This window comes from Lissotriton helveticus, chromosome 8, assembly GCF_964261635.1.
Source record: "Lissotriton helveticus chromosome 8, aLisHel1.1, whole genome shotgun sequence".
NCBI lineage: Eukaryota > Metazoa > Chordata > Amphibia > Caudata > Salamandridae > Lissotriton > Lissotriton helveticus.
Genome location: NC_136069.1, coordinates 918,013,749 through 918,036,015, shown reverse-complemented (window position 1 = coordinate 918,036,015; position 22,267 = coordinate 918,013,749). Strand labels below are relative to the sequence as shown.

The following is a 22,267-nucleotide window of genomic DNA, read 5'->3' as shown; positions in this document are numbered from 1 at the left end:
GCTTCCGTCACCCTAAAGTGGGTCTCAGGGGTCCACAGTGTCCTGGCAGATGTTCTGGATCAGGTCACACATCATCTAAGCGGTGGTTACACCTGATGGCGGACTGCCTGTGCCGGAGCCTCACGAAGATGCGGCCATCTTGGTGGCTGCCGTGGCCACACCCCCCACCTTACATTTTTCAAGTGATTTTAATCTAGTATTATTTTAGGTAAAAAAAAAAGTTTTAATAATATTAAAATTACATAAGTTTAGTTAATCTAAATATTACATGGGTGTCTGAGTCACTGAATGGATCTGTGAGTGGGTGTGTGAGTGGCTGTATGGGTTGGTGAGTGGGTGTGTGAGTGGCTTTGTGGGTCTGTGAATGGGAGTGATTATGTGGGTGTGTGAGTAGGTGTGTGAATAGCTGAATGGGTGTATAAGTGGCTGCGTGAGTGGACGTATGAGTTCTTGAGTGGGTGTGTGAGTGGCTCTATGGGTCAGTGAGTGGTTGTGTTAGTGGCTGTATGTGTCTGTGTGTGGGTGTGTGAATGTCTGAGGGTCTGTGAGTGGGTGTGAATGGCTGTGTAGGTTTGTGAATGGGCTTGTGAGGGGTTATGTGTGTGTCTGAGTGCCCTTATGAGTCAATAAGTGGGGGTGTGTCTGTATGGGTCTGTTACTGAGTGTGTGAGTAGTTGAATGGGTCTGTGAGTGGGTGTGTGAGTTGCTGTATGGGTCAGTGATTAGGCATGTGAGTGGCTGTATGGGTCTGTGCATCAATATTTGAGTGGCAGTATGGGTCTGCGAGTGGCTTTATGAGTCTGTGAGTGGGTGTGTGAGTGGTGTTCTGGGTATGTAAGTGGCTGTGTGAGTGGTTGTATTGGTGTGTGATTAGGTATGTGGGTGTGTGAGTGGGTGTGTTAGTGGTTGTATGAGTTTGTCAGTGGTTTGGGTGTGAGTGGTTTATGAGTCTGTAGGGCACATGCATCAAGCTAACTACCAATCGCAAATGGGCCGATTCGCAGAATCAGCCCCTTTGCGACTGGTAATTAGCTTTTTGGTATGCATCAAGCCCAAAGCCATTTGCAAAATAGGTAATCTTAAAATTTGCGATGACCTATTTGCCGAATGCAGGTAGGGAATCTTAATTTGCGACTCACAAAATGCAATGCAAGATGCATTCTCAGAATGCGACTTTGCATTAAGGAATCACAAATTACCATCAACTTCAAGTTGATGGTAATTTGCAATCCCTTAGAAAAATGCACAAAATTGTATTTTTCTAAATGCCATGTGTGTGTGCCCCATGTGCATTCATGCCAATTTTGGGGGTGCATCAGAGTGGCCTTTTGGCCCCATAGCACCCTCGAATTTGCATGCGCGATTTGCAATTACCTTTTTGGTAATCGCAAATTGCAAACGGTTTCCCAATTATTTCTAAGGGCCTCTAGGCCCATAGGAATGAATATGAAGGCATTCCCTATTAGAGAATCACAATTTGCGATTCGCTAATAGGGAATGAGTAGGAATCGCAATTTATTTAGTGATTCCTACATGCATAAGGAATTGCGATTTCTAAATAGCAATTCCTTAATAATCACTATTAAGGAATCGCAATTGCTTATGATGATGCATGTGCCACTGTGAGTGGGTATGTTAGTGCTTTTGTGGAAGTGAGAATGGGTGTTAGTGGCTGTATGGGTATGAGTGGCTGTGTGGGTCCATGAGTGTATGAGAGAGGAGCTCAATGGGTGTGTGAGTGTCTGTCTTAGTGTCGATGTGGGTGTGTCAATAGCTATGTGAGTCACTGGGCCAGAACAGAACCTCACCTCTCACCTCATCCTACAAAAGTTGATATGTTTGCAGAAAAAGTCTACTTAACTGGAGTAGTTTCTACTGGTTAAAAAGGAAAGTGCTACCATGTTGGGTAAATGTCTAGTGCATATTCTACACATACAGCTGCATAAAAGACCATGAGGCAATGTCTCCACTAACCTGGAGTGGATTTCATTTTGGCAATGTGATTGTGCCTCAGGCATCTTGATTCACAAATCTATGATAATATACATCCTCGTCTAGAGAAGATGACAAGACTATAAAGAGGGAGATCTCCACCAATGAAGGGTACTTCCTCCTAACTATATGATGTAAGTGCTTTTTCGTTTGGTGGAGATGTCCTCAAAAGTCCTCTGCATCAAGCATGTGTCACTAAAATAGGTGGGAAACACGCTCAGAGGCCTTTTGATAAGCTATCCATCAATGTGGGAGAAGACAGGAAGACCTTTGCATACGGGGTGGGGATAAACAGATGGACCTTGCAAATCATTTTAAGGATTTGCATTCTCAGGATAATTGTAGGGAGAACCATGTTCTCAGGACAAGAAAGAAACCACTTGTGACAGTCACTACAGATGAGAAGGCACTCCAGTAGATCACCAGTGCATTCACCTTTATTAAGGATTTCAGATTGTTTTCAAGCATGGAATATGAGAGGAAACACATTTGCTTTGCCTTCACCAACCCAAGTAGTTAGTATCATTTGTGCTTCACAGAAGTGGTGTTTCAAAATGGGCACCTGCTGTGTTTACATTTGTAAGTGATTCCCGTTGATGTTTAATTTCTGCAAAATAAACATCAGGCCCAATAATAGAATCTAATTTCTTTCCAAGAAGAGCCCACAGTTTTTCCAAAAAGTTATACCCAACATAAGTCCTACTATGTTGGGTAAATGTCCAGTGCATATTCTACACTACAACTGCATAAAGGACCACAAGGTAATGTGTCCAGTAACATTGTGAGCATGTAATTTCAGCAATATGATTGTTCCCCGAGCATCTTCATCTATAAATATATGGTAACAAGAATCCTTGTGAAGAAAAGATGACAAAACTATAAAGAAGTGAATCTTCACCTTATGTAGTAAAGGGGATGAGTGCCGTATGGCCCCCCTCCTCAGACTGATTTTGTCCCCCGGGACCCCACCTCCACAGGAGCCCACCAAGGCATCCAGTCTGCAGTGTTGGGGACCACGGGGAGCCTCAATGCCCCCACAGTCCCTTCAGCCTCCCTGTCTCTAGTGTGTGCAAGGCATTGCTCCCGCACACAGGGAACAGACAAAAATGCTGCTCCCTGTGTCTGAGAGTCATTCTTTCATCTGTTTGCCTGTCCGCTTGACTGCGGGCAGGAAAACAGATGAAAAGTCTACTCCCAGTGAACAGTTTATCTGCTTCCGCACGATGGGGGTCGACTTACTGTTTACTAATGCTTTCCCCAAGCAAGTGCAAACAGCTATGTCCTGGGGTTGTAACTCTGGGACAAAGGGAGCCGACCCTGGAGGGGGGGGTGTTGGGGTGGTTCCCAAGGCTAGAAATGACTCCTTGAGTGGGGCCACTATGCCCCCTCATTTCAATTTGAAGGACCAGCCCCAGGGAGGTGGTGTCCCCAGGGTCAAATACGGCACAGTAGGTTCACCTTTATTTCTAGAATTTCTGGCCCTGGAGAGGTGGTGGTCCCTGGAGCCCTACTGGGCCAAGTAGAGAGGTCTGCGAGGCCCCCCTCCAATGTACTATTAAAGCCCTGGGGAGGTGTTGTACCCTTGGACTCCTAGGAGCCCTATGAGGGGGGGTACGCATGGCCCACCTCCAAAACTACAATTAACCTTAGGAGGTGGTGGTCCCCAGGGCTCTTTACTGCTTCCGGAGGGGGGGGGGGGGTCCAGGCAGACGCCTCCAATTGAAATATTAAGCCCCGGGGAGGTGGTGGTCCCTGGGCTTCTTAGGAGCTCCACTTACATAAAAAACAATGCTCCTGGGACCTGGCCCACCCTGGGGATGAAATACAACAATATTTACAGAAACATTCTATTTTGGAACAAAGAGATGTGCCCAGAAGGTATTTTTTTTAATACTCACCAATTTGTTGCGAAAACTTGCTATACGTATATTCCAGTACCGTGGTTATTCACGAAATTGGCGCGATTGTTAGAAAGTGTAAGAAACATATATACACATATTGTAATTAATGTTTGTGGTCAGTACTTTACTAATATAATATTTACAGGTGGATTTTTATAATTAATTTCATGGTTCAACAGTCATCGTTATTGAGCAACTCAATCCCCTCTAATGCTGACTTGGAGGGGATTGGGTCGCTCAATAACAATGACTGACAAAGCTGACCAGAAGCTTAAAATTCTCTTGTGGAAGTGGAATGACTTTGGAAATAAAATTAAACAAGGGATTGTAGCGCCAATAATCCGCCGACATGCCCAGATGTGATACTACTCGAAGAAACACACCTGAAGGGTACACTCTAAAACTATGGGTGGTGGACAGTATGTTTCAATGGCACACAGTGCCTCCACACCCCTGCCATGCCCTCCCATCCACTATCTATCCAGTAACTGCATCTGCTCCAAACATCTGAACAATAAGTAACCCAACTCCACCTGCCCCACGGAACTTTTTCACTGTATAAGCTTAAAACTGTTTATACCCCTAGTTACTGAAAGGTCTGTCGGCTTCCATCCCCCAAATGAAGAAACCAAAGAGAAACCTACAACATAATGAGTAACGGGCTGATTACAATACCAATGTGATCATGCTTCCAAAAGTGAGGATGAGTCACATTATATTTACAAAATGAGTTCCCAAGCCTTCCACCCCAGCATTCATTGCTGTCATTGTTGCCCCCACTGCCTGTGCCCATGGGGCACTGGTGAATTATCATTATCAGTCATATGCAGAAAATGATTCAAGTATTATAATTTCAAAATAAGTCAGACAATGTTATCTGCAGCCATGGGGGTCAGACCAGAGCCTCATCAAAGGAGGGCCGCCATATCATCCTCTTCAGAGCCTGGAGTGTCGCAGAGGGCTCTGTGCTGCGATGCCACCTCCTGGGAGTGTATACAGTGTTCCCTATCTGCCACCACTCAGGACCTTTCAGATTCCACTTGTTGTCTTGTCGGCCATCCAGATACCCTGGCCCTCCTACATGCCGCCCTTCGCCACAATCTTGACTCAGAGGTTCTCCAGTCATCACTCGCCATTCTGGGTGTTCCGTTTTGATCCAGTCATTGACTGGCTTTTTCTGGTGTTGCAAAGAAGTAGGATGTCTTATCCTTGACTACTCAGAGCTTAGCAAGATAGAGAAGCATGTATGTCAAGCACAATAAACTCATATTGGCTTTAACCTGAAGGATGGAGATCCGCTTTCTTTAGAATAATATCGTAAAATCCAGGAAGAGGTGGGCTTGTTCCCTTCTACCATCCATGGGTGATGTGCTTGCGCCACCTGGGGGATACGGTCCATAGCCCTAAGATTCAGCGTTCTGGCCACATTGTGTCTAGGTGGAGCCCAACAGGACTTGGTAGGCCGGTTCCACAGTAAATGGTTTGAGTGAGTTCCATCATAAATGTTCTGGAAGTCATTGTTCCAGAAACAGTTCTGCACTATGACCTTTCATTTTCTTAGGAAGTTCTGTTATTTGGATATTGTTTCAACACACACACTGCCTTCAGCATTCTTTGCTCACTCCCAGATATTTGTCACTGAGCTATAAGTTCTTTAACTTATGCTTCCCAGACTCCCGCCTCAGGGTCTACCTCTGCAATCTTCTTTTCAACGTCTCTGAACCTTGTGGCAGGTTTCCTGTGGTCCATACTAAAGAGCCCCACATCTATCAACCCTTTCCTCTCTGAGATTGCCCAAGAATGTCCCCATATTGCTCCACCCAGCGTGCCTTCAACTGTTTTCAAGGGTTCATCAGGGCCTGCGCTTAGTGTAAGTGACAGTTGCAATCCTTTCATGCCTGAGGACTTGTCTATCTTGGTTTTAACCATGTTGAAGGATGTTCCCTCCCAGGCATCTACTGCCGCACCCTCAAGGGTCTCTCGGTAGTTGTACAGTGAGGGCCCGATTCACAAAGGTAAAGTTAGACCTAAGGTCTAAGTTCAAAACAAAAGTCTAACTTTACCACTTTTTGGTATTCACAAAGTTAAGTTTCGAGTAGTATCTTTAGGACTGCAGAGTTTATGCACTATGGCGGAATTTGCAGAGATTCTGCCCTGAGTGCAGAAACTCTGCGTTTGGAAATCTACTTACTACTCGTAACTTACCTTTGTGAATACCGAAAAGTAGTACAGTTAGACTTTTGGTCTAAACTAAGACCTTTGGTCTAACTTTACCTTTGTGAATCAGGCCCTCAGTTTCCAGATTCAGATCGGCCCCCAACCATCCCCGCAGTGCGGGAATGTAGTTTGAGGCCTATGGTCCAAGATATGTGCATAGGAGCGGTGAAGTATTTTTAGTGTCTCCCAATGAAGGTCCTCGGTCTGATTCCTGAGCCCAACTGTGCCAGACACTTGACATCTGTCCCTGTCAGAGGGGCAACATAGCTTCTGGATTGTCCAAGCTCCTTGGACTACGTCAGTGGGTCCTTCTTCTAGGTGCTGTGCTCACACCAAGAAGCAATCGGATTTTCAGCAGGGGGGGGGTCAGATCCAGCACCTTGCACTATGTATCAGTCATAGTTTATGAAGGGCGGTGCATATGTTTATGAAGGTGGGGTGCATCTTGTATGTTTCCTTGCTATGTTCCTCTTCTGTGGGCCTGGTTCAGTAGGTAACCCCCTTTGAGCGCCTCCACTGCTTAGCTCCTCAGGCCAGGCGCGCGTTCATCTTGGCAGCGGCAAACCCTGGCCTCGGTAGACCAGACATCGTCCTCTTCCTCCCCACTGCATGTACTAGGAGGACTGGAGTTCATGCAGCTGCCTACTGCTGGGTCCACTCAGGTGATGTCGCTGCCGCCCCTTCCCCACCATTTCCCCGGACTAGGTGCTTCATTTCTCCTGTCTTCCCTTAGCGCCCAGAGCGGGCACCCATGGTATCAATCAGGTGCAGCAGGGAGTGAAAAAGGAGGGCATCCCCAGTTCTCCACCGCTTATTAGCCAGGCCTGAGGCGGCAGGCTCCTGGGTCTGGCTGAAGTCTTTTCTCAGTGGCTCACCATCATGGCTCGCTGCAGCCCGCTCTGTCTTTTGGACTCTCAGTCTGTCTCCATCCTGCGGCAAATCCCCGCACCCATGAGGCTCTTAGTGCCCACACCGTCATCCGCTCCCCTTGCATTTTATACATTTACCCATAATGATTACACAGGACACATTGTTATGGGTAAAGAACTGCTGCAGGTATATTTTCATACAACCAAAAGTATGACGTTTTAGTGGGCTATCTTACGGGCGATCCAGGGCAGGCAGCCCCTTGCTGCCCGCCCGCCTTATGAGCCAGCCGGCACGGTGGGTCGATGCCAGGACAGTGCAGCCTTTGCTGATCCCCTTACAGATCACGTGATCATGTCTTATACTCCCGCCCCTTTCAGGGCGGAGTGTGGTATGGCACACCCCGGTTGGTTAGGCCCCCAACCGCCCGAAGGACTAACGGGGCACCGTCGCGGTTTTCCTGGAACCTCCCTGCGGCTCCAGGTCTTTGGCTCAGGCACCCTTACTCTGCCAGGCAGAGGTACCCTTACTGTACCGGTCTGCCGCAGAGGTACCCGTACTGTACCGGTCTGCCTCCAGATCGCCCTGTAACTCCGCCACAGCTCTGGAGGAGGCTACCGTCGATGACAGAGCCCCCCACCTCTATGTTCCCTACTTGCAACCCACAGCTTCAATGGCATCCTACACATCCAGGAGAAACATCCATCCAGACTTTGCCATATTGACCAGACAACTTCATGGTTATGTTCAATTTATCCCTGGCGCCCTAGCAATGGGGTCACAACAGGTATAAAGGCATAGTGCAAGGTGTCCCTCCTAAGACATTGCACAATTCGTGAAGTGCCAACCTGCAGATGGCCGGACCCTGTAATCCACCTGTGAACCTGGGTACTTATGCCAGTAATAGTGTTGGACTACCAAATAGTGGGTCACTGGTTATCTTACGAGCGATGGGCGTGAGCATCCATTTCTTGGTGCTTGCTTGCACCCTTACAATGGCTATTTCCCCTTGGGGACTGTCCTGCCATGGGATACATGACTAAAAACGGGTGTCCTAGTTGTCTAAGAGAGGGGAGCGCCTGAACGCAACACACTTGTCCCTTTTTGGGCAGTCGGAACACCAAAAACTCTTCTTCAATCATTATAGTCAAATTTATGTTGACCCCACGTTCTCCACAGGTTGTTGCACCACCACCCGCAATTAACTGGCAACTACCACCACTGCCAGATCTTGGCTCTAGCGCAGGTGCTATTGACGGTCTGGGATGGGCTTGAGCCACCATCTCTGGGTGCATGCCTGCAACCTTAATGTAGGAGGGGATGGAGATCTGGTTGAGCCTCCCCCTCTACGAGGACTGGAGGGGGGGTGGGTGCTCAGACTAATGTGCACTAAGGGGGCTGCCCTGCTGATGTCCCCTTGCTGGAGACGCGGGCAGCGGCAATCCCCTGGTTCTCGATGGCGTATGGCATCTGTGTGGGTGTGAAGGAACCAAATTGGTGCACGATTTTGGCTAGGAACACGAGATCTTGGGCAAGGCTCCGCTGGGTAGAGGGCTTCATTGATTGTTCTTAGCGTGTGTCATTCTGTGTTTGAGTTTCAAACCCTCACCCCCTCCTAAAGTATGCCTTGCTTTCCTTGCTGATCTACCCTTTGGAGAGTCGAGGCCTGCTTAGCAAAACTTGACATCCAATGTACAATACAGTAGTACCTAACAAAATGGCGATAAACAATGGAGATGTGGGGACGGTGGGCTGGCCACTTGCCTCTCTCTGGGTACAGATCATATTAGCTGTGTGAAACAGTTAAGCTGTGTCTTGCCAGACCCGAAAAACTGCCATTGCTTGTGTTTCCACTATTCAACTGATGGAACCCGAACATATTTGAAGAATTTAACACATCTATATCTGTTCACAGATTTCAGAGGTTTATCTATACCTATCGAATTTTCAAGATCGGCAGCAAGTTTAAGATTGAGGTAAGTGCTAAAGAAAGATGGATTCCATATGTTATGAAAAAGCCGAGGCATAAAATTACGTCAGTACCAATTGAAATACTGTAATTCTATATTATACATTTGTCAATTTATTTTCAACATTAAAAATGAACAAGTTTCATACAGAAATCCTTAAAAAAAAATAATATATATATATATATATATATATATATACATATATCATTTCATTTGTTAATATCATGATATATTTAATCATTGTTGTTAAATTCGGAAAGATATAGGCCCTTCATTTAGAAAGTACTTCAAAACAGTGCATTCATTTTTGCAAAGCCTTCTTTGTGCAGCAAGTAGAGTGGAATTCTTTAAAAGTAGTCTATCTTTGTACGGCTTAGAGCACTCTTTCTTTGCAGAGCCATCACATGCTTCGCAAGCTCTCCTACTTATTTCAAGGCTAATAATTGACTGCAAATATTGTACCACCTGAAAAACAGTAAATAATTAGAAAACCTTAGCTATCCTATTATTCTCAAAGTAGTATATCAAACTCTATAGCCTAAACCCATTTTACCCAAAAAATATAAAATCTTGAGCCTTGTGGTTAGATATCGCTCCTCCTCATATCTCCAAATACTGAGCATCAAAATATATGTGCTATCTTTATATAGGTGATTAATTCATCCCAGCATTTAAAATAAATAATTCCTACAACTAGACCCACTTACGCTTGTAGTACAAAATTCAGCGCTTTCCAATTCCCCTCTGGTTCTGCAAGTTTATGTTTTCTTACTCTCAAAAAATGATTTAGTGAAATATTATGTTATCACTGTGTACAGTTGTTTTTAAGATAATAGCAATACTATAATATTTGATGTAAAAAATATTTGGTAAGTACTTCTCATTGCATCCTTTGGAGACACCCACAACAAATGTTATTTTAGTGCCTATTTCACATTAAAAGTTTTAATAGAAAAACGCTGTTCTAATAAGATTGTCAGTATAATGGTATACAGCCTTCAATACAGATGGCAATGACAGACATATTTACATAAAATAACTCTGCATGATAATGGACACTGCACACAAACATTTCGGGAGACAAAAAAGCACCATTTTGCTCCCCGGTTCACTGCCTGCCTTTTTAAGTCGAAGCCTACCAGACAGCACAGCTGTTGCTGTCTGGTTTGCTAAAGACATCTTGTGGACATTCAGAAAGCTGAGCCTAATAGATGTAACACAAAAGATTTTTGCCTGTGTTCTTTTGGGAAGATTGCAGGATTGGATGGATGATCATAATATACTAACTCCCCTACAAGGAGGCTTCAGGTCCAAAACCTCAACCATATATCAGTTGTTTAGATTACAACTAATCTATTGGAAAACCATAACATTGGAGGGAGGCTCTCTTTATCTAACATTCATGGACCTCAAATCCGCGTTTGATATGGTAGTTCGAGATCAGTTATGGGGCTTACTGCTTGACATGGGAGCTATCGAGATCAGTTATGGGGCTTACTGCTTGACATGGGAGCTCCAGCTTATCTTTGTCAACAGCTGAAACGCCTTCATGAAGGCACCTTTGCTAGAATAAGATTTGGAAAAAGCGGGGGACTAAAAGCTGCTATTCCCGTTGAGAAGGGAGTGAGACAGGGCTGTGTGCTTGCACCCACACTCTTCTCGCTCTTCTTAAATGGGTTAATCGATGTGCTTTTAGCTGTTAAGGACATTGACTCCCCAAGACTTGTTAACCGCAAAATACCAGCCTTAATGTTTGCGGATGACACGCTGCTCCTCTCTAAATCACCTATGGGGATGCAGCGTGTTTTAGAGGAATTTAGTCATTTCTGTAAAAAAAGGAACTTGGAGATAAATATACAGAAGACTAAGAATTATGGTTTTCCATAATTGATTCCACCAATTACCCTCAACCAAAGATGGATCATCGGGCCCTAGAGAGGGTGCCTATATTTGACTATTTGGGACTTACCATTAACGACAAAATGGAGTGGGGACCGCAAATCACTAAGGCAAATTTAAAACTAACTCAGGCAATGGGGGGATATTAAAAGTCTAGAAGAGTTGTTCCACAAAGGTCATTGGTCCCCCCACAGAAATACATAAGGTCCAAGCTAGGGGGGCCTCGAGGTATGGTGCAGAACTTTGGGGTCAATGTCCTATTAACACTATTACAGCGACTGAAAATATTTTTTGAGACAACTTCTAGGTCTCCCAAAAAGTACCCCCTTAATTCCATTAAGGATGGACTTCGGCATTGTTCCCATTTCCGACCTGATTTCTTTCCGACCGCTTCTTTACTGGCGACGGCTATGGTCTACGCCAGAGTTAGGTAATTTCAGGGAGGAATTAAAATCCGTCATGTCCATCCTGGGGGCGGGTAACATATCCTGGTTGTCCTACATTAGGAATGCATTCGGTGCTATAGGGAGAAATGATCTGTGGTCTGCACTGGAGGTGACATGTCCTGCCACATCCAAAAAATCATTAATATTTGCCCTGAAAGAACATAGATTGGCAATTATTCTCCAGTCAGTAGACTCATCCAATCTGACCTCCAAGTTCTTGGATGTAAAGCAGCACTACAGTCTGGAGTTGGTTTTGGACTCTATTCAACCCCTTGCAGTTAAGAAACTGTTTATACAATTCAAACACGGGCCGCTCCCGCTTTATGCATTCACCAATAACTGACGGGAGCTACTAAATCACTCTGTCCTGGGTGCAACAAAGCGTAAGAAACCGAGATTCATGTGATCTTTTTCTGTACCGCATTTGGTCAGCCTAGATCTAAATGGGTCCTTCAACTTTGTAGAAACCTGGGTATAAGAAACTTTAGAGAGGTTTACAGGATATTAAAATATGATACTTACCCGGTAGTCGCTGTTGCAATCTCCAAGTTCTTATTTGCAACGTGGTGCAAACGTAGACACCTACTGAAAAAATAGAGTATAGAACTTTGGTAGTCTTGTTTTATTTTAGATCAATCCTTGATTTTAAATTGTTATAATCATGGGATTAGCTCTTCTTAACTTCTTTTGTTTAACTTATATTTTTAAATATTGAATGAATTGATGGTATTATCGAATATTCTCTCAGGTGCCTTTGGCAAAGATTCTTACTCATGTTTTATGTCCCCCATCTGATATTTACTTGAGGAGGGTGGGACCTCCCTACCTATTGATGTTTGAAACCTTAAATGGGATTCAAATGTTAAATTGCATCTATATTTCCTTTTAGTAGGATGGTGTTTTTTTTATGAAGCTGTTTTTATAATATAACATTCTCTGTGCTTTTATGGCAGTAACAGCCGAAATTAAGATATTTGACAGACTGACTGACCTAGGAATGCATTCTGCCCAATACTTACCATTGGCTTTGTGGTTTGTTACTCACATTTTTCTGGCTTATTATTTGCTGGCTTTATGTGCTTTAGGTTGTCCAGCTTGAGTTTGTTCCTCCTATTGCCCAACCCCTGTTTACTGTATTCTCCACCTAACCTTGGTTTATGTAAACAGGCCTTTAGATCTTGTTCTTATCTTGTCACATTTGCTGTACATTCAAAGACAGAGGTCAAATGTCAGGCTCTGTCTTCTAGGGAGCTTCCATTTTGTTTATTTTTCTTTCTCTGGTTTCAAAGTGAGAGAATTTATGTGACATTCTTGCTGAGTATCTAAGTATGTGTATAGCACAGAACAAAATAAAACGTTGCTGATGTTTCAGAATATATCAGAATTAGTACAAATAGAGCACTTTTTTTGTAATTCTGAAGTGTGGTAAAAATGTTTGTATATGACCAAAACAAATCAATGCACTAGGTGATGACATTTGCACACATTATCATTTGTGTGCAGTAAAAATCATATTTTGGTGCAAAGGTAATGGTCATTTTGATTGAAAATGTGTTGTCTGTAAAGGTAGTTTGCAACCACACCATGCATACTTCACCATAGGCCACTGCATGCCACTCTTGGCTCTATGCCATGCCACTCCATTCTCCGTCACTCCACTCTACGACATGCCACTCCACAATATGCTCCTTCACTCTAAGAGACTCTGCAACATGCCACTCCAATCTACACCCCCCACTCCACAAGACAACATGCCACTCCTTAACCCTCCACTTCACACAACTTACCCCACCCCAATCAATACCACTCCAATCTATCCCACTCTGCACTAGTCTATCCCACTTCACTCCAATGTATCTTAATTTACCCCACCTCACTCCACTTTGCTACAATCTACCTAACTCTACTTCACCCAATCTACCCACCACTTCACCTAATATACCCCACTCCAATCTACCTCACTCTAATCTACCCCACCCCAATTAATCCACCCCACTCCAGGCCAATCTACCCTATACCACTTCAATCTACTCCACTTCAAACTACCTCACTCCACTCCAATCCACTCCATTACGATCCAACCGACTGCACTCCACTCTATCCCAATCTATCCCACTCCACTCCATTCTATCCCACTTGACTCCACTCCAGTCTACTGCACTCCACACCAATCTACAGCACTCCACTCAAATCTACCTCACTCTGCTCCAATCTAGCTCACTGCCCTCCAATATATTCTAGTCTAACCCACTCCAATCTGTCCTACTAAAATCTACCCCAATCCACCCCATTCAAATGTACCCCAATCCAACCTTCTAAAATCTACTCAACTCCTCTCTAAGCTATCCCACTCCACTTCAACCTACCCCAGTCTAATTTACTCCATTCCATTCCAATTTACCCCATTCCACTCCAAACTCCACTGCAATCTATCCAAATCCTCTCCACCCTAATTTACCCCACTCCTCTCCAATCTACCCCACTCAATCTATCATATTCTACTCCACTCCAATGTATCACAATCTACACCACTCCACTCCAATCTACCACACTCCACTCTGTCCAAATCTACCCCACTCCACTTCACTCCAATCTACCCCACTTCACTCTACCCCAGTCTACCACACTGAATTCCACTCTACCCAATCCATCCCACTCCAATTCACTCCAGTTTACCAAATGCCACTCAAATCTATCACTCATCAGCTCAATCTTACCCACTCCACCTCAATCCATCCAACTCTAATGTAGCCCAAATATCCCTCTCCACTCAACCTGATCTACCCCACTTCAATCTACTCCACTCCACCCTACTCTAATCTACCCCATGCAATCCACCCCACTCCGATCTTCCCCACTCTACTCTACCCCAATCTACTACACTCCAATCTACTCAACTACACTCCAACCTACCCCACTCTCACCCAATATACCCCACTTCAGTTCTCCCCACCCATCACAATCCACCCCACACCACTCTATCCAACTCCAATCTATCCCACTCCACTCTAATCTACTTAACTCCCACTACGCTACTATTTTAGGAGGGACATTGTATATATAGTGCAAACTTGACCCAAAGGTATCAGAGCGCTTTACATGAGCACCAGTTGTGTTGCAGACAGGCACATTAATTTTGTTAGGCATGGGGAGATTGAGTGATTTTCCCAGAATCATAGGATGTTGAGCGTACCTGATGAGACTCAAACCTGGTTTCCTAGCTTCAAAGTCGACCACTATAGCTGTTAGGTCGCGTCCTCTCCCCATCTATCTCATTCTGATCTACCCCACTTCACTCCAGTCTACCCTTCCACAATCCACCCAATCTATTCCACTCTAATCTACCCCAGTCCACTCTAACCCACTCAACCCTAATCTACCTCACTCCACTCCAATCTGCTCCTCTAATCTCCACACCCCTCCACTGCTGTCTACGCCACTCCACTCCAATCTACCCCATTCCACTGCGCTCCACTCTTCTCCAATCTACCCCAATCCACTCGTCTACCCCAAATATCCCTCTTCACTCGACCCTGATCTACCCCACTTCAATCTACCCCACTCCAATCTACCCCAATGTACTTCACTCAAATCCACTCCACTCTAGTCCAATCTAGCCCACTCTAACTCAACCTACCCTACTGCAATCTATCCCACCCCATCACAATCTACTCCACTCTAGTCCAATCTAGCCCACTCTAACCCAACCTACCCTACTGCAATCTACCCTGGTCTGAACTTTGCCGCTCCTATCTATCCCACTCCAAGTTACTCCACTTCACTCCAATCTACACAATCTATCTCACTCCACTCTACCCCACTCCACCCCAATCTACCCCACTCCAATGTACTCCTCTCCACTCCAGTTTACCCCACTTCCTTCCAATCTACCCCTCCAAACTACCCCCTTCAATAATCCTTCTTCAGTCTACCCCACTTCAGTCTACTCCACTCTATTCCAATCTACCCTACTGTAATCCACCCAATCTACCCCACTCCCCTCTACTGTAATCTACCCCTCGAAACTCCATTCAATCCCACTACACTCTTCACCAATCTATCTCAGTCCACTCCAATCTCGACTCCACTCCAATCTATCAAACTCCACTCCACCCCAATCAAGCTCACGCCATTCTGTCCCAATCTCCAACACTCCATTCCACTGTACCCAATCTACCCCACTCCACTTCACTCCATTCTACTGCATCCCACTCAAATCTACCCAACTCCAGTCCAATGTAACCCACTCTACCCCACTCCAAACTGCACTACCCCACTCCACCCCAAACTACCCTACTTTAATGTACCACATCCAACCTGTGCCACTCCAAGCTACCCCACTCCAATCTACTCTACTCAAATCTACTACCTTCTAGTACAATATACTCTACCCTTGCCCAATCTAACCCATTCTACCCCAGTCAATCGACCCCACCACAAGCCAATCTATGGCACACCATCCCAATCTACCACACACACCCATTCTACCCCATTCCAATCAAATCTAACCCACTCCACTTAAATCCAATCTACCCCACTCCAATCTACCACACTCCACTCAAATCTACCTCACTTCACTCCAATCTACCCCACTCCACTCGTCTACCCCAAATATCCCTCTCCACTTGACCCTGATCTACCCCACTTCAATCTACCCCACTCCAATCTACCCTAATCTACTCCACTCAAATCTACTCGACTCTAGTCCAATCTAGCCGACTCTAACCCAATCTACCCTACTGCAATCTACCCCACCCCATCCCAATCTACTCCACTCTAGTCCAATCTCACCCACTCTAACCCAATCTACCCTACTGCAATCTAGCCTGGTCTGAACTACGCCGCTCCTATCTATCCCACTCCAATCTACCCCACTTCACTCAAATCTACCCAATCTATCTCACTCCACTCTACCCCACTCCACCACAATCTTCCCCACTCCAATGTACTCCTCTCCACTCCAGTTTACCCCACTCCCTTCCAATCTACCCCCTCCAAACTACCCCACTTCAATAATCCTTCTTCAGTCTACCCCACTTCAGTCTACTCCACTCCAGCCTACTCCACTCCATTCCGATCTACCCTACTGTAATCCACCCACTGTACCCCACTTCCCTCTACTGTAATATACCCCACTAAACTCCATTCAATCCCACTACACTCTTCACCAATCTATCTCAGTCCACTCCAATCTCGACTCCACTCCAATCTATCAAACTCCACTCCACCCCAATCAAGCTCACGCCATTCTGTCCCAATCTACAACGCTCCATTCCACTGTACCCAATCTACCCCACTCCACTTCACCCCATTCTACTACATCCCACTCAAATCTACCCGACTCCAGTCCAATGTAACCCACTCTACCCCACTCCAATCTACGCTACACCACTCCACCCCAAACTACCCTAATTTAATGTACCAAATCCAATCTGTGCCACTCCAATCTATCCCACTCCAACCTACCCAAATCTACTCTACTCAAATCTACTACCTTCTAGTACAATCTACTCTACCCTAGCCCAATCTAACCCACTCTACCCCAGTCAATCGACCCCACCACATGCCAATCTATGGCACACCATCCCAATCTACCATACACACCCATTCTACCCCACTCCAAACTAATCTATCCCACTCCACTTAAATCCAATCTACCCCATTCTAATCTACCACACTCCACTCAAATCTACCTCACTTCACTCCAATCTACCCAACTCCACTCCAAACAACCCCACCTAACTCTACCCCAGTCTACCCAATCTTAATCTACGGCACACCCATCTCCCCCACTCCAATCTACCCAATTCCAATCTATCCCTTTCTATTCCACTCCAATTTACTCCACTCCAATCTACCCCAGTCTACTCCAGTCTACCCCAGTCTATTCCACTTCACCCACTCCACCACACTGCAATATACCTCACCCCACTCTACTCCACCCTTCCTCACTCCAGTTCACACCACTCCACTCCAGGACTCCATTCCAATGTACCACACTCCACTACAACCTACCCCAATCGACCCCACTCCAAACTACCCAACTCCAATCATCCCTCTTTAATCTACCCCACTCTATTCCAATCACCCCTACTATAATCCACCCAACCCACTCCACCCCAATCCACCCTAATCTACCCCACTCCACTCTACCCCACTTCATTCTTCCCCATTCTATCTCCCTCCACTCCAAGTTCAACTCCTCTCCAATCCATCAAATCTACCTCACTCCACTCTATCCAAATCTACCACAATCCAATCTACTCTACCAAATCTACCCCATTCCACTTCACTCCATACTACAAAATGCCACCTAAACCTACCCAACTCCAGGCCAATCTAACCCACCAAAATGAATGTGACTTCTCGCCAATAAGACACACCCAAACCTTGCACCCCCACCTGGGAGGCAAATTGACCACTGTACCTTTAATAATAGACTTTGAGCAACACTCCCTTAAGACAAGGCAAAGACCCAGCACTCCCTTAAAGCGAGGTAAGAAAACAAATTCAGGTGCATTTAAAAACAACACACACAAGTTTATTTATGCAATATTTAAAAAAGGCAGACCAAGTATATCAGTAATTGCAGACTCCCAAATATCAAGTGAACAATTAAATGAACATTGAAATAAAATGCAGTATATACAGATAGCAAAGAGTAGAAAATATATACAAGAATCGCTAGGAACACCTCACTGATTAATTAAGCAACATCATTGCCAACTCAAGCTGGGGGGAACCCTTCACCAGGCCAGGAAGGATTTTGATCCAGACTCAAGTTCCGTCACCTCCACAGCAATACGTCTATTCTGTGGTGAGCATCCACCTGGCCCCCCGAAGGCTCCCAGCTTTAATACCATTACTCAACGTGAGGCAAAGCTTCTACAAAACCTTGCCCCCTTCTCATAAGAAAGAACCGAGCTGGTTGTACCAGTCTGCGTCAAGGCCAAAACGAAGGCTGACCAAGCTGCCGTGTTTTGACTTCGATGCAGAGTTGCACATTCCACAGACACTTCCCACAACATATTCCAGTTGACTCTGGTCGGTGAGGTGTGAAAAACAAGTGAGGAGCAGAAAGACCTTGAATATGAATCGCAAGCACTGCTGTGCACGCAGGAGCAAGGCAAAGCCAGACAGGAGGCAAAGCCAATAGTAAACATGATGTCAAAGCCAATAGTAAGCACTTATAATTCAAGCACTGCTGTGCACATAGAAGCAAGGCAAAGTTAGAAAACAAAATGACATAGGCCATGTCAAAGCCAATAGTCAAAGTCAGAAAACAAGATGACAAGAAGCCATGTCAAAGCCAATAGTAAGCACTTATAATTCAAATGTACTGTTCTACTCCATGACAGTTCCCACTAAAAGACAGCAAGATTACAAGAAAGAAGAGAAGCAGGCATATGCAGGACCGTCACATATATGCAGGCTAGGGTAAAATAACACACGAAAGTCAGTTAGAATGGTGGTAGTTGAAGGTCATCATAGGGTGCCCAACCATAAGACTGGCTCTTTCACTACATTCCACCCCATGACCTTCGACCATCACCATTTACATATATATAAAACTGAACCTCTCAACTAAAGACACCACTAGTAGTGAAAAATTATATTTCCAAAATACATGTTGAAGCAGTAACTCATGTGCTGAACTGGAAGCACAAGTATAATACTGTAAAAACATAAAAGCATGAAATAATCATTTTAAAGCATATAAAAATAGCACAAAATGAAGTCAGTTATGTAAAAGTCAATGGCCAATACACCTTTGCCTCAGTTATAACGGTCCATCCCTTGAATAAGGACTCCTATAATACATCGGTCTAAAATCAACCACTTGGGGACGAAGCATAGATAAAAGATTAGGCACACAGTGAATACAACAACATAAGGATACCAAGATACATATTGCTACTGATTTCTCACCTAGATCAGAGAGCGAAGTTTACCAAAATCTGGTAACCACCCAAACAACAAATCCCACCATCCCTGTTCCACATCCTGCTTGACTTCTTTGGCTAATTTGTGTAAAGCATCAATATGGGATTGGATTGACTTAGAATGATCCGACAGATTAAATCAACACATTCCCTCCAAATCTGAGCGCTACACCCACCCCACCCAAATGCACCTCACTACAATAAACCCTACCACACTCCAAACTACCCTACTCGAATCCACCACATCCAATCAGCATCACCCCAATCTACCCCACTTCAATCTACCCCAATCCATTCCACTCAAATCTACTCCACTTCAGTCCATCTACGCCACCCTGACCCAATCTACCCCACCCCATCCCAATCTATCCCACACCACTCACCACACCATGGTACCAGGCGTATCTAGGAACGAAGAAGAATCTGAAGCGCAGAGCCGGCGGGACACGCAGCGTTTAAGCGTCTCGCCCGGAAGGGCTCCGAAGAAGGAAGGCGGGTCAGAGAAGACTAGACCGGGACTCGACTTCCGCCTGGAAGTGAGGATCCCGATCCCTGTATGCGTCTAGCGGCCACCCAGGAACGGCAAAACGCCGCAACATGACACCCTCCACCCCAATCTACCCCACTCCAATATACTCCTCCTCACTCTAATCTACCCCATCCACTCCAATCTACCACAATATATCCTACTCCAATCTGCTCCACTCCACTCAAGTCTACCCCACTCCTCTCCAATCTACCCCAGTTCAATCTAACCCACTTCCCCACTCCAATATATCCCACTCAAATCTAACCCAATCTACTCCAATCCACTCTAACCTACCCCACTCTCCCCTGCTGTATCCCACTTCACCCCACTCTAACCTACCCCAATCTACCCCACTACAAACTACCCAATCTATCCCACTCCATTTCATTCTACACTACTATAATCCACCCAATCTACCCTGCTCCAATCTACTCCACTCCTCTCTTCCCCAATCCATCCCAATCTACCCCGATCAACCCTACTCCTATCTACTGCACTCCAATATATCCTTTCCTAAACTGCCCCAAGATACACCACTCTAATGTATCCCACTCCACCACAATCTACCCCAATTCAATCCACCCCACTCCAATCTACCATGCTAATCTACCTGACTCCCCCACTCCAATCTAACTTACTCCACCGACTCAATTCGACCCCAATCCACCTTACTTAACTCTTCCCAATTCTACCCCCTACAACCCCAATCAATCCTACTCCTATTTACCCCACTCCAATCAACCCTACCCTAATATACCCCAATATACTCCACTCCAATTTACCCCACTCCACACCAATCTAGCCCAATTCAGTCTACCCCACTCCAATCTACCATGCTAATCTACCTGACTCTGCCACTTCAATCTAGCTTACTCCACCCCACTCCAATCTACCCCAATCAAAACTAATCCATTATACCCCCTCTACCCCTACTCCAGTCTACGCCAATCTACGCTACTCCATGCCAACCTATCTCACTCCACTCTACCCCAACCTACCCAAATTTACTCTACCCCAATGTACTGCCCTCCAGTCTACCCCACCCCTCCCCTTGCCACTGACTTTTAGCCATGCTGAACAACAGCCACACTGGTGTACAATATAGCGAAAATACATTGCCAAAGCCAATAGCTTTCGCGTAGGTGAGAACTATTGGCTTTGCCAATGCTTGTTCATTTACTGTCAGACACAGACTTAGCCCAAAGTGACCTTTACACTCAGTTACTGTTTTAAAATTGTGATGGTTTAAATGCCAGTCTACAGTGCATTTATGGTGGTCCCTGGAGCGGCAACAGCGGAAGACATTTTGTACCCTTTTAGGAGAGTGTACCCATCAAAACAGAATAATGAAACCTGGAAGTACTGCAGGGTGCTAGTCTATGCCAGGGCTTTCAAGCAGGAACAATAGTCAAAACATCTTTCCACCAACTCAAACTCCTAAAAACCCCTTCCTTTTCACCACCAGCCAACGATAGTGGGAGGCTATGATCAGCTCTACACTATGATTGAACTACCAGCCTCCCAAATCAATGGGCAACTGAAGATTCACAAAGCTGAAGGAAGGCTGTTGCTAGGCCTAAAAAACTAGTTATTAGCAAATCACATGAGAAGCCTACACTGATGCTGGCTTACTTAAAAATGCATCGAAGTCGCGGTCCGCAAAGATCTGCAAGAAAAATATTGGCATATTGGCAACACACCTCAACAGTTACCCATGCTCAGGTTAAGGGCGGCTCTCGGTCTTCTGCAAAATGTTAAAAGTCTCCTTTTGAACAGCAGATCATAAATTAGCTACATGCCCCAGTAGGACTGCACCTCTGCCATGTTTTGCACTTTATTGCAGCTTCCTAAAAGCGTTTTGTAGGAAAACCTACATGAAGGAATACTCTTCTCTGATCGGAGTCAATAACCATAAGTGTTTGCCAATTTTAAGCACTGTCTGAACAATACTTAATTAATGGGTTGATTTATAGAGTTTTTATAAAGCGCACATTTACCCATTCTAGTACTTCAACTGGATCGACCAACAGTTATACAAATACAATAGTTATACAAAGTTATACAAATACAAAAAGCCTAGAAAAAAAAGCTTTTTAGATGTTTGCAGTAATTGGTGTGGCTACCAATAGACTGTAGTGAGGTAGGAATGGACTCCCATGCTTTGACAGAAGTTAGCATGAATGTATGACCTCCAAGCCTTGGCCTATGAAATCTAGAAACAAACAAGAGGTTCATAGGTTCTGAGTGGAGTGGTCTAAGTGATGTGCAGAAACTGAACCGTATTGGTAGAGACCTGGGTCAGGTAGAATTGACATCCTTATGACATATGGAAAAGGCCTAGAATAGACTTCTCTTTAGAACAGGCGCTCATTTGAAAGAATTGAGGTTGATTACATTGGGGACACCTATTAATGCCCAGACAAATTAAGCTGGTGCATTCTGGATGCCCTGAAATATGGCTACACGGTAAGAAGAGGGGAGACTGACATATAGGGAATAACAG

At 45.1% G+C, this 22,267-nt stretch overlaps 1 protein-coding gene across 3 annotated transcripts in view; it reads left to right on the top strand.

The window, feature by feature from the left end:
- The window catches only part of LOC144773001 (SH2 domain-containing protein 1A-like), a 324,523-nt gene that overhangs the window by 106,101 nt on the left and 196,155 nt on the right, over positions 1–22,267 (top strand). For all 3 annotated transcript variants that reach the window (XM_078657740.1, XM_078657738.1, XM_078657739.1), the window contains exon 2: positions 8,893–8,953. In XM_078657740.1, the coding sequence (XP_078513866.1) occupies positions 8,893–8,953 (61 nt within the window). The remainder of the gene's footprint in view (positions 1–8,892; positions 8,954–22,267) is intronic.